Consider the following 12426-nt stretch of genomic DNA (forward strand, 5'->3'; position numbering starts at 1 on the left):
TTCGGACGAAGAAGACGGTTTCTACACAAAATGCATTAGCCTACATCAACAAATGCACTTCAAATGTTCAAATTCAATATAGGCTCACCAACTTTTTTCGGAACCGGCACACAAAACGAATAAATTGCTGTTTCAGTGTCACGCCTAAACAAAGAAGCAATGTAATCACAAATTCCCACATAGGCTACGCATAAGCAACTCACCGATCATTAGGCCTTTTGCGACATAGAACCGTGCTCCACAGAAGTCATACACGAAAAGAAGTTAACCACGTTTTTAGTTCAAGAAAACTACCCGTTAACTGTTACGTCACAAACCGCAATAGACTGCAACAATTATAGCAGTGAAAAGAAAAAAGGCACAGAAACAAAAATCAGCAATTGCTGACAAAGAAGATGTAACATCCCCCACCCCCACAATACGAATCCAAAAGGAGTACATTCAACACAAAACAAGCCAACATCGGCAGCAATTGCGAAACCTACATGTCGCAAAAGCCATTTGATTCGTGGCTGGTGGTCATCCGCTACAAGCACAACATCACCGATGGCGAAATTACCATGTTCATTGGCCCACTTCGTTGTGGGCATTAGCGTAGTCAGGTACTCCCGTGACCATCGCCGCAAAAATTGGTCGGCCAAGTATTTGCACCTGACGCCAGCGATTGCGGTGGTAACAGTCTTTTCCTGTAAATAGTGAATGATTAAAATAACCCGGAAGTATGCGTGATAACATTGTAGTTTAATTAAAATTTTAGAAGAATCAAAATAAGATTGATCAGTGAAATGTAGAGGCATTTCCTTAACTGCTAGTCTAAAACCAAAGCAAAAATTTTATTTGTGTTTTCGGAATTGCGTTATCATAAACTTGCCTAAATAATTTAAAGAAGTAGTTTTTTCTGAAAAGTAACGTATTCTCTCGTTTTTTTGTGCCTTTGAACGAGGCCCTCACCTGACGAACAAGTCGGGTTCGATTCGCCTTTATCTCGGTTCTCTCTCTTTCTCACGTAGAAAGTCTGTTCGACTCTATGTCGCCCAAACCCTTATTCACACGACTTAAACACACTTTGTCTGCAAAACCTCGCACAATCAATGACCCCACAAATCCTTTGCAACAAACTGTTCTAATATTATGTAAATTCTAAAATCACTTGATGGTTATTGGCGTGCCACCCAAAATCACACCTAGCATGCCTGGGGTTACCGAACCCTGTTGGCAGCCTATAACAAAAGGCGGCCTCTATCGCTAGTCGAAAAAAAAAGATTTTATTTATGTAAAAGAAAGTCATTATATGCACTACGATCCACTATTTTCTGTATGTTTTTCCTCATAATTTGTTTTTCTGCGCTGAAAAGTGTGTCTTTGTTTCAAAAACGAAGAAAAAAAAACGTTTAGCTTCGAAATGTTTCATAGACAACTGTATCAACCGAAAAAAAATTACGAAAACCAATTACTTGCCAGGAACATTTTTAACGGATTTGCTCATAATTCTGGGAATAAAAAGACTGGCCCATATGGGCGCCTGACTCGATAACCTTTATGGTTTTATCGGTGGCCATGCCATTTCATTTCCTGTATATTGTTCTTTGCGTAGTTGCTTTTTTCGCAAAAAAATAAACATGATGATTTGTACTGTTGTTAACATTGTCATGTTTCATGTACGAAAAAACTTTTCGGCAATAACTTATGCCATCATCAGTTCGAATGACGTGGTTGGTGTAGCTCCATCACTGCGTCATTTAAACTGATGATGGGATAAGTTCTTGCCGAATCTTTTCGTACATGAAACATGACAATGTTAACAACAGTATGGGCCAGTCTTTTCATTCTCATAATTATTCGTCATTTAACACCGCATTATTCCCACCACCAACGTTCAAAAGTCTGCTGTTGCATAAACACTTTTGTATTTTGTTGAAACATACAAAATGCAGCAATTTTGAAAAAAACACAAGTATTGAAAAACATGAACTTCTTCTCAACCCCAGAACAATCTGCAACACAAATTATGTTTTTTACTATAAAACATACAAATTTTATAGCATTTTTAGAAAATCAATTCAAACACTTTTTGAGCCCCATTGAGTGGGTCACAGAATTATAAAGTGCAAACTTCTTTCGAAACACCGAATTTTAAACTTGTGTATAATGTCATATTATTTGCCTCCAATTATGTGAACAAAACAAAATTATTCATGTTTTTGTATATATATATATACATGAACATAGCAACATTTAAACTCACGCCAAAAAAGTTGGTGGGGGCATTCCTGGATCACCACCATGAAGCATTCCTTTCAAAAATACATAGTGCAAAACTGCATTATATTCGTGTATGAATGATGAAAGTTTGTATTATGGGAATCTGCTGATTAGCAACAGAATATTGGTACTAATAATCAGCATGATATTTTACATTAAACAGCAGTAAATACAACTGAAAATAGCTATAGGCTTTGCTACTGTTGCCGGTTCAAAAAATTATCTTATTTGACATAAATTTTTGTGTTGTGTCATGCAGCAGTGACAATTGTTTGCAATAAATGATACTGTTGTCTTGTTTCTATTTGGACTATTTGTAACAATATGATAATGGACTTTTCAAACAGTGTGCTACGAGAATAGACGATGATACAAATATATTGTATTGTCCAACACCTTAAAATGTTACCAAGAAGATTTTGCTTACCTAATAATATTATTGAAGGGATCCAAAACAAACGAAAGCAACTACTTGTAAGAGACCACGTTTTAGAGACATATTTCTTAATTTCTTTGTTCAAAGTCATCACAATGCTTATTCGAAGTGGCACTGATTAATTAAGTAATCAATGGCAAAATTTGTTAAATTCAGTCTGCAAGATAATTTTAACATATGTTCGACATTACCAGAAAAATGTAAATTGACTCGCGCAGTCTTTGCTCAACAGCATTTGTTTACCGCTGTAACACGTTGTGTCCGAAGCGTACAAACCAGAGCCCTGCAGTGAATGAATGAAGGAACAAGGGTGGCTTTGATGTCTTAAAATTTCTTCCCCAATAATTGTTATTTTTTAAACATCACGCTTTGCGTCGGCGGATTTTTTGTTTGTTTTGTTATCGCGGGCGTAGTAAGTACGCTCACGCTACGAGAAAGCTTGGAAGCGTGAACTTTTGGTGACAAGAGCGAGCGCTCGGCGGTGTTGCCAAAATGGCTATTACGGCTATTACCGCTATTACCGCTATTACGACTATTGCTGCTATTACGGCTGTTACGGCTATACGACAAGGTTTCCCCCCGCTGCTGAGCACTACACTATTGTCATTCTGGCAGAATCCGAATATGTTTCTTCGCTAAAAGAGTTCCGCATCAGTGCATACAGTTACCCGAGAATGTTCATATTTTTTTTTAAATTTCTGTATCTGTCAAGAATCTAGTGCTGATTATCGGGAAAACAATTAAAATCGGTACAAATCCCAGGTATTCCATCAGAATGACCTGAAACACAAGCGATTTTGCGTGTTTTGCTAAGGGGGTACATTCAACCGCGTGCCAAAATACTTTCCGCCCCCTATATATTTTTTTTTCTTGTATCTGTCAAGAATCTAGTGCTGATTAACGGGAAAACAATTAAAATCGGTACAAATCCCAGGTATTCCATCAGAATGACTTGAAACACAAGCGATTTTGCGTGTTTTGCTAAGGGGGGTACGTCACATTCAACCGCGTGCCAAAATACTTTCTGCCCCCTATAATTTTTTTTAAATTTTTTGTATCTGTCAAGAATCTAGTGCTGATTAACGGTAAAACAATTAAAATTGGTACAAATCCCAGGTATTCCATCAGAATGACTTGAAACACAAGCGATTTTGCCTGTTTTGCTAGGGGGAGTACGTCACATTTAACCGCGTGCCAAAATACTTTCCGCCCCCTATAATTTTTTTAAATCTCTGTATCTGTCAAGAATCTAGTGCTGATAAAACAATTTAAATCTGTACAAATCCCAGGTATTCCATCAGAATGACTTGAAACACAAGCGATTTTGCGTGTTTTGCTATAGGGTGGTATACGTCACATTCAACCGCGTGCCAAAATACTTTCCGCCCCCTATAATTTTTTGAAAATCTCTGTATCTGTCAAGAATCTAGTGCTGATTAACGGGAAAACAATTCAAATCGGTAATCGCTGGTCACTCACAATTACTATTTGTGACATAGATCTACGCAGGTTCCCCCCCCCCCCCCCCCCTTCGCGTGAATGTGATTCATTCGTTTCTCAAAAATGTAATGCATTTGTATGGTGTTAGATCAGTTTTTCGAAATATTTAACGACCGAAAATGATGATCATTTTGCATTTTTTGTGTGTTGTACGTTAGGGTAACATAATCAATGAAAAATTTACACCTTATGTTTCTCGAAACCGTAATAAATTCTTTTTGTTCGCCCACACTGTCTCGATTCTTATGAGATAAAAATACCTTGTTTTTATTTGATTTGATGTATTTTTTTTCTCCGATTTTTTTTTGGGGGTGGGGGGGGCTTCTGATCAAGATATTTTACAGTTTTTGACGTTGAAATCATGCGTTTTATTTCGCGGTTAAGGGTCGTATTGGGTAGTTTGTGTGTTTTAATTGTTCCCATATAAAAACATTGCAGATTCAAATCGACTTAATCTGGTATGCCTGGCACTTTTTGCAAATCCATTATATTTTGTAGGTGATGCAGAGCAATTTCGTTTTCCGTAATCTGTCCATGCTTTATCAAATAAACATGCACTCACAAATAACTGTAAAGTTTTCTTAGCGTTCAAATATAATCAGCAAAATAACGTAAGTGTCCTCAATATACAACAAATCAAAACGAAATGGCCATTAAAAACTTTGAACTAGAATCCATCCATTCAACCAATCTGTCACGTCTGAATTGTGTAAACTGCAGACAGATGGCCATTGTTTCGACCTTTTAGGCCTCGATCATCAGTGCAGCTGGTGTGACTTTCAGACTACTTTGCTAACTAAACGGCCAAACACAATCACCGTCATCCGTTGGGCATCAAACTAGGTGCAACAGTGGCCATCTGTATGCAGTTTACATAATTCATATTATTAGCTGCACTTTGCTTGTCACGTCTGAACGAATATTATAAGATTTCTGTGCGCGTAACTTTCCATGTGAGAAAATTTCACAACAATGGAAACGTCACAATGCCCCTACCAACTGTATGATGCAAGGCTAGTGCCAGCAGTCTTAATGTTTGCCACGTGTTGAACTTGTCCGCGTGCATTAAACTGTTTTGGTGATTAAATATCTGTTGTGAATTGCAGTGAATTGACTTAAGTTGATAACAAAATAGTGACTGCATAACGTAAATTCACCTGGTGCAACCGAATGCTATTCGAAGTCGGTCCTTGTGCATCTTGTATTGGTGAGTTCAATAATGTTGTCTGTTATGTTGCATGTGACTGTTCGCTAATATGTGTTTGTTTGTTTAGTGAACGTGTCACAGTTTGTTAACTGTGCCGCAGAATAAAAGAATACTGTTCTTTCCTGACGGTGCGGTCAAACCCCTGTGACAAGGCTAGCTGGTCGTGTTACATCGTTAACAAACTAGGAATCGTCAACAAGCGAAGGATCGACGATTGATTTGGTCACCACGGACATTGCCGTGAAATTGCATCACAAGTAAACCGTATGACGGAAGATCAAGAAAACGAAATAGTAGAGGCTTTAAGGCTCTACAAGATAGCTACGCTTGCGCAGAGAGTCTTATGAAAAAGCCGCAAGATCTTTCAGCGCTACGTGAGTTCCTGCCCCAAGTAAATGCAAACTTTGATAAGCTAATTGAACTTCACTCAAATATGTCGGATAGTGATAAACTACCTGAGATAATCTCGCGTGAGCGAGATTATTGCCGAGACAAACAAGAATTTGATAAAAGGGTCGCAACGTGGATATCGAAGCTGCATGATCCGCAGCCTAGATCCGTTCCCCTACCATTGTCACCAGCCGACGCGTTGTCTGTTCACTCGAGTAGAAATTCAACCTCGAGTTCTATACGAAGTGAAATTCGACGCAGTAAGGTGAAACTAAAGCTTGCGAAATTCGCAAGTGCTCAAGAAGCCGAAAATGTACGAAGGGCCTCAGAAGAAGCAGATAGACTACGTCGTGCGGCAGAGCTGGAAGCAGATCGTGCACGTCGTACGGCCGAGCTAGAGGCGGAACGAATTCGACGTGAGGCGGAGAATGAAGCCCGGCGCATCAGCGAAGAAGCGGAGAAGCACGCTGCGCAAATGCGCCACGATTTGCAACTCGCTGAAGCTGAAGTGGAGGCATGGGAGGAAGAGTCTATCGGTAATTCAAGCCTGGCGTCTGTTACAAAAGGTAGTTCAATTTCTATCCCTCGCCCACGATTACTGTCAAATGTTTTTCAACATACGAGCTCACAGTTGCCGTCAAATGCTGTACGGGGCTCGTGTCCACAAATTAGGTCAAATGCGCAACAAATGGAAGCGCCCGTGAATGTGCCCGCACCATGCATCGAGAAGCATAGGACTGGTACGTTTGGTGAAATCCCTCGTGCAGACGCAAATAGTTGTTGCCCTAGTCCCCAAAATATCTCGCCACTACCAAAGACGTATCAGGACGCATACCATGTGAACTTGCCGAGTCCTGAAGTAACCAAATTTGATGGTGATTCACTAAATTACTGGCTATTCGTACGACAGTTTGATACCTACATTGCTAAGAAGGCCCACAATGATGAGATGCGGCTGTTGTATTTGGTACAGCACTGTAAACCCCATATTAGGGAAAAAATTGAACGCTTTAACGCGAAAGATCCAGCCGAAGGGTACAGGCTTGCCTGGCAAACCTTGTATAACGAATATGGCCAACCTCACATTATCGCACAAAGATGCGAAGAACAGCTGATGTCAGCTCCGGTTGTCAAGGACAACGACCCCGATGGTCTTATGAAATTATCTGTGCTGTTGGACAAATGCTGTACGGCACTACATGGTGAGATAAGACATGCTTCTAGTGTTGATTCCATGGATGTCATGTTGGCTGTTATCAGGAAACTCCCGTTTAGCATGCGAAAGGACTGGGTTTCGATGTCCGCACAGATTGAACATGACACTGAAAAACGAGCTACCTTTGCGACTCTTACAGAGTTTGTAGCACTAAAAAGCAAGGTTGCAAACTCGATTTTTGGTAAGGCGCTGTATTCATCAAAGGAAGACAACAAAGGAAGCCGCCGGCCGAAGGCAATTGCGCACAGCACTGTGGCGACTTCTGCGCCGAAAATTAAGGACAAAACACACGTGCCAATGAAGTGTTTGTTGTGCAACGGGAGCCATTCTCTTGACGCATGTGTCCAGTTTAGGAAAATGTCGTGGAATGATCGACGCAGGTTCGTGCGTTCAATGGGTTTGTGTTTTAAGTGTTTAAAGGCTGGCCACCGTGCTAGAGACTGTGATTCCAGTCAAAGTTGTTTAGTCAACGGATGCGATGGTAAATCGCACCACAAATTGCTGCATTACCCAGCCCCTCCTACTGTATCCGAAGGGGTAAAGAATGACAATCCTGCTTGTGCTACGATCCGAAGTCGCGAGTACAGTGCAAGTGTCAACGCGTCTAGTGTGTACCTGAATGTTGTACCTGTCGTTGTTCGCCATGGGACCACTTCCATTGCCACGTACGCTTTTCTGGATCAGGGTTCAACCACAACGTTTTGTGAACGTAAGTTGGTAGACAAATTAGGTGCGTCTGGACGACCCAAACAAATTTTGTTGAACACAATGACGACACCGCAAAAACTGGACACAATCGCAATTTCCGTGTCAGTCGAACCACTTGATGGAGGTGAGCAAATAAACTTGCCAGAAGTAGTGGTTGTTGAACAAATACCTGTGAAACCGAACAAGTCTCCCACCTGGAAAACTCGGAAGATGCACCCATCAATAAGGAGTCTACAACTGTCTTCCATTGCTGGTGGAACTGTCACATTGTTGATTGGTGCTAATGTACCTGTGGCACATCGTGTACAGTGCAGTCGTCCTGGAAACGACGAATGCCCAGATGCTGTGAAGACGCCTCTTGGATGGTCTTTGCTAGGTCGATCGCTCGACCCTGTCCGCAAATCTGCTGCAGATGCCAACTTTACTTGCGTCATGGACACCGCCCATACCATGTTTCTAAGCGACGAGAGTGACCTGATCCCCAAAGAAGAAGACGAATTGTTTGGAAGTCCTTTCTCCAGGGAAGATCGGAGGACGTACCAATTGATGAAGGACTCCGTTCAATACATTGATGGACATTATGAATTGCCACTGCCGTGGAGACATGATCACCAAGTTTTGCCTAACAATCTGAAGATGGCCAACAAAAGATTAGAATCGTTGAAACGTCGATTGAGCAACGACGAGAAAATGCATCAGAAGTACGCTGAGCAAATGCAAGCAACAATCGACAAAGGATTTGCCGAAGAAGTACCGGAGGAGAAACTGATTACCAAATATCGGACGTGGTACATACCTCATCATGGTGTTGTGAACCCTCACAAACCTGGTAAGTTGCGTGTTGTGTATGATTGCGCAGCTCAATACCGTGGACTGTCTTTGAACCAAACGTTGATGCAAGGTCCTGATCTTGTCAACAGTCTACTTGGTGTCTTGTTGCGTTTCCGCAAGTCGCCGATTGCCTTGGTAGCTGACATTGAGGCCATGTTTTACCAAGTGAGAGTTGCCCCTCGTGATCGTGACAGTTTGCGTTTCCTTTGGTGGCCTGGTGGGAACCTGTCAGGTGAGCCTGTGCCCCACAGAATGAATGTACATCTCTTCGGGGCAACTTCGTCTCCAAGCTGCGCAACCTTTTGTTTACGTCAAACCGCTAGTGATTTTGGGAGTGAATTTGAACCCATTGTTGCCTCTACGGTTGAACGTAATTTCTACGTCGATGACTGCCTCACATCGGTAGCAGACGTTGAAACTGGATTGCAGCTTGTCGATGGTCTGCGCTCCTTGCTTGAGAAGGGTGGATTTCGCTTGACCAAGTGGTTGTCAAACTGCAAGGAGATTCTTGATCGCTTACCGGAAAATGAATTATCAATGGCTTTGCAGGTGCGCCCACTGGATGCTGAATTACAAGAGCGTGTGCTTGGTATACAGTGGAATGTTCATGCTGACGCATTTCTGTTTGCTGTTTCGTTGCCAATGAAGCCGCGCACTCGCCGAGGCCTCTTGTCAACTATGAATTCTCTATTCGACCCATTGGGTTTTGTTACCCCCGTCGTGTTGCGAGCCCGGCTCATTTATAGGAGCTTGTGCAAGCAAGAAATTGAATGGGACGAAGAGATGCCTGCTAAGGACTTACGAAAATGGGAGAAGTGGTTAGTCTGCTTACACAGCCTGCAGGAAAGGCGCATTCCACGATCATTTGGATTTGGTGTCAGCGCCAATGTGATAAGAAGTCAACTTCATGTGTTTGCTGACGCATCCAAAGAAGCCTACGGAGCTGTGTGCTACCTCCGATCAACGAATAAAGAAAGCGAAGTGACCTGTACCTTGGTTATGAGTAAATGTCGCCTGACACCCCAGGGTGAAAATTCTATTCCACGGTTGGAATTGATGGCTGCTGTTCTGGCTGTGGACGTGGAACTGATTGTCAGAAAGGAAATGTGTTTGGACCTGCGTCCCTCTATATTTTGGACGGATTCGTCTGTGGTGCTGCAAAGCATTAAAAATGATAAACGAAGATTTCCGTTGTTTGTCTCTCGTCGTTTGGCAATGATCGAGAAGAATACCTGTGTGAAGAACTGGAAACATGTTCCGACGACGGAAAACCCTGCTGATTTGGCTTCGAGGGGAGTCTCAGCCGATGCCCTGGTGAGGAGTGAATTGTGGTTTGACGGACCATCGTTTCTCAAGAAGACGCCCGACTGCTGGCCAAATATGTTTGGTGACGCTGCTACAGATCCGGTTGAGGTTAATGTATTTGATAAGAAACCTTGTGGTGTGTTTACTGTGGTAGAGAAATGTCCTCCCACAGATGTTTTAATAACGAAATTTTCTTCGTTGTATCAACTTAAACGTGCCGCTGCATGGTTTTTGCGTTTGAAGGCAATTCTGCGAAGTGCGAGAACCGCGAGATTTGACTCCTCGGCCCTGAGAGTTGATGAGCTACGGACGGCTGAAGCCGAGTTGGTGAAATATGTTCAACGAGGTCATTTCTCACAATGGATGATAGCAATTACCCCAGATGGAAACTTGAAGAAACCAAGCAAGTCATCGGCAGTTTTTCGTATGGATCCTGTGATGATTGATGGAATGCTTAGGGTTGGCGGTCGTTTGGAAAAGGCGCCTATTCCTTTTGAGGCCCGACATCCTGCCATTTTGCCTTACAACTCGTACCTGACTGAGTTGCTAATTTCCCATTTCCATGCAGAGTGTGGACATTCTGGCGTGAACCACATTCTGTCCCAGATGAACCAACGCTATTGGATCGTTAAAGGTGCAGTGGCGGTGCGACGTGTTCTCCGCGCATGTTTGGTATGCCGGCGTCGCAACGCAAAGCCTGAAGGGCAAATTATGTCCAATTTACCGCCAGCTCGCCTGCAAATGAATGAATTTCCCTTTGCATTTACAGGAGTCGATTATTTCGGACCTCTAGTCGTCAAGCAAAGGCGCTGCGAAGTTAAGAGATGGGGTTGTCTCTTTACATGCCTAACTACAAGAGCAATTCATCTCGAGGTGGCACATGACCTAAGCACCGATGCCTTTATAAATGCATTTCGCAGATTTATTGCTCGTCGCGGCGAAGTGCTGCAAATTTATTCCGATAACGGCACGAATTTTGTGGGTGCTGCGCGTGTTCTTCGTGACGCCGTACGTGAATGGAACCAGAACCAAATAGAAGAGTTCTTCAAAAAGAAAGAAGTTCAGTGGCACTTTAACCCACCTGGTGCAAGTCACATGGGAGGTGCCTGGGAAAGGATGATTCGGTCTGTTCGACGCGTCCTCTCCTTGCTGACGAACGAACGAGTCCTCAACGATGATCAACTGCAAACGTTTCTGCTTGAAGCGGAATCAATTATCAACTCGCGACCCCTGACTCCGGTCACACTTGATGACGTTGGTGAGTCACCATTGACACCTAATCACTTGCTAAGGATAAATCCGTCCGGAGGGATGCCTCCAACCGTCACAAGTGATCGGGACTGCTACGCGCGCCGGGGTTGGCGCAAGGTCCAATATATTGCAGATCAATTTTGGAGACGATGGTCCCGGGAATACTTGCGTACAATCATCGCTCGCCAGAAGTGGCATCATGAGAAAAGAAATGTCCAGGTCGGTGATGTTGTCCTTCTGGTTGATGATGCTGCCCCCAGACGTTCTTGGTCGATCGGTCGCGTTGAATCAACCAATCCTGATGACTTTGGTGTGGTCCGCAGTGTTCGAATTCGATCGAGAGGAACGATTGTGCGAAGACCCATTCACAAACTGTGTGTGGTCGTACCAGTTGATGGGAGAGGAGACGATCACCTGCCACACGATGACCCGGCGACAATGGTCGCTGAGAAACACTGATAAACGATTGATACAAACGCGCGTCGAAATTGTGTTGTAAAAATTGAACGTCGCTGTGACTTATCAATTTTGGGGGGGAGTATAAGATTTCTGTGCGCGTAACTTTCCATGTGAGAAAATTTCACAACAATGGAAACGTCACAATGCCCCTACCAACTGTATGATGCAAGGCTAGTGCCAGCAGTCTTAATGTTTGCCACGTGTTGAACTTGTCCGCGTGCATTAAACTGTTTTGGTGATTAAATATCTGTTGTGAATTGCAGTGAATTGACTTAAGTTGATAACAAAATAGTGACTGCATAACGTAAATTCACCTGGTGCAACCGAATGCTATTCGAAGTCGGTCCTTGTGCATCTTGTATTGGTGAGTTCAATAATGTTGTCTGTTATGTTGCATGTGACTGTTCGCTAATATGTGTTTGTTTGTTTAGTGAACGTGTCACAGTTTGTTAACTGTGCCGCAGAATAAAAGAATACTGTTCTTTCCTGACGGTGCGGTCAAACCCCTGTGACAAGGCTAGCTGGTCGTGTTACAAATATAATTGAAAATATTGGCAGAGAGGGTAAATAGTTGATACTCATCCATTAAACAAGCAGAGGGTTTACTATTATGTTTTATGGCACGCCCGTCATTTATATTTGAAACAGAAATATAAGCAGTGAGCACTAATCCCTTTAACTACCTTTTCATGTGCACACATTGGAGGCAAATACAAAGTATACAGAATTTTCTTTATAACCCCAAAATCTTTCATTTTCATGGGAATAGCGATACTCCAACACAGTCATTCTGATAGAAAACCTAGGATTTGTACTTTGTTTTTCCGTTAATCGTTTTCCCGTTAATCAGCGCATCATTCT

At 42.6% G+C, this 12426-nt stretch overlaps 2 protein-coding genes across 2 annotated transcripts; one reads left to right on the forward strand and one right to left on the reverse strand.

The window, feature by feature from the left end:
* Positions 1-1883: 1883 nt before the first annotated feature.
* Positions 1884-3015, reverse strand: LOC145914217 (mitochondrial import receptor subunit TOM7 homolog). Its single transcript, XM_083002008.1, has 3 exons — positions 2690-3015; positions 2246-2294; positions 1884-1994 (listed from the first exon to the last, which is right to left on the reverse strand). Exons 1-3 carry the CDS (start codon positions 2787-2789, stop codon positions 1979-1981), a joined length of 165 nt encoding a protein of 54 aa, XP_082858134.1. The 5' UTR covers positions 2790-3015; the 3' UTR covers positions 1884-1978.
* Positions 3016-5311: 2296 nt separating this feature from the next.
* LOC145913465 (uncharacterized) lies at positions 5312-11954 on the forward strand. Its single transcript, XM_083001122.1, has 2 exons — positions 5312-5405; positions 5473-11954. The coding sequence occupies exon 2, from the start codon at positions 5749-5751 to the stop codon at positions 11563-11565; it is 5817 nt and encodes a 1938-aa protein (XP_082857248.1). The 5' UTR covers positions 5312-5405; positions 5473-5748; the 3' UTR covers positions 11566-11954.
* The last annotated feature ends 472 nt before the right edge of the window (positions 11955-12426 follow it).

Source organism: Ascidia mentula, chromosome 9, assembly GCF_947561715.1.
Source record: "Ascidia mentula chromosome 9, kaAscMent1.1, whole genome shotgun sequence".
NCBI classification, from domain to species: Eukaryota; Metazoa; Chordata; class Ascidiacea; order Phlebobranchia; family Ascidiidae; genus Ascidia; species Ascidia mentula.

Bases quoted from the DNA above. Each gene is read 5' to 3' on its own strand.
- LOC145914217 (XM_083002008.1), bottom strand. From the start codon at position 2,789: ATGACTTTGAACAAAGAAATTAAGAAATATGTCTCTAAAACGTGGTCT. The intron at 2,295-2,689 runs GTAAGCAAAATC...TATTTTTGAAAG, and splicing joins CCCTTCAATAATATTATTAG to GAATGCTTCATGGTGGTGAT.
- LOC145913465 (XM_083001122.1), top strand. From the start codon at position 5,749: ATGAAAAAGCCGCAAGATCTTTCAGCGCTACGTGAGTTCCTGCCCCAA.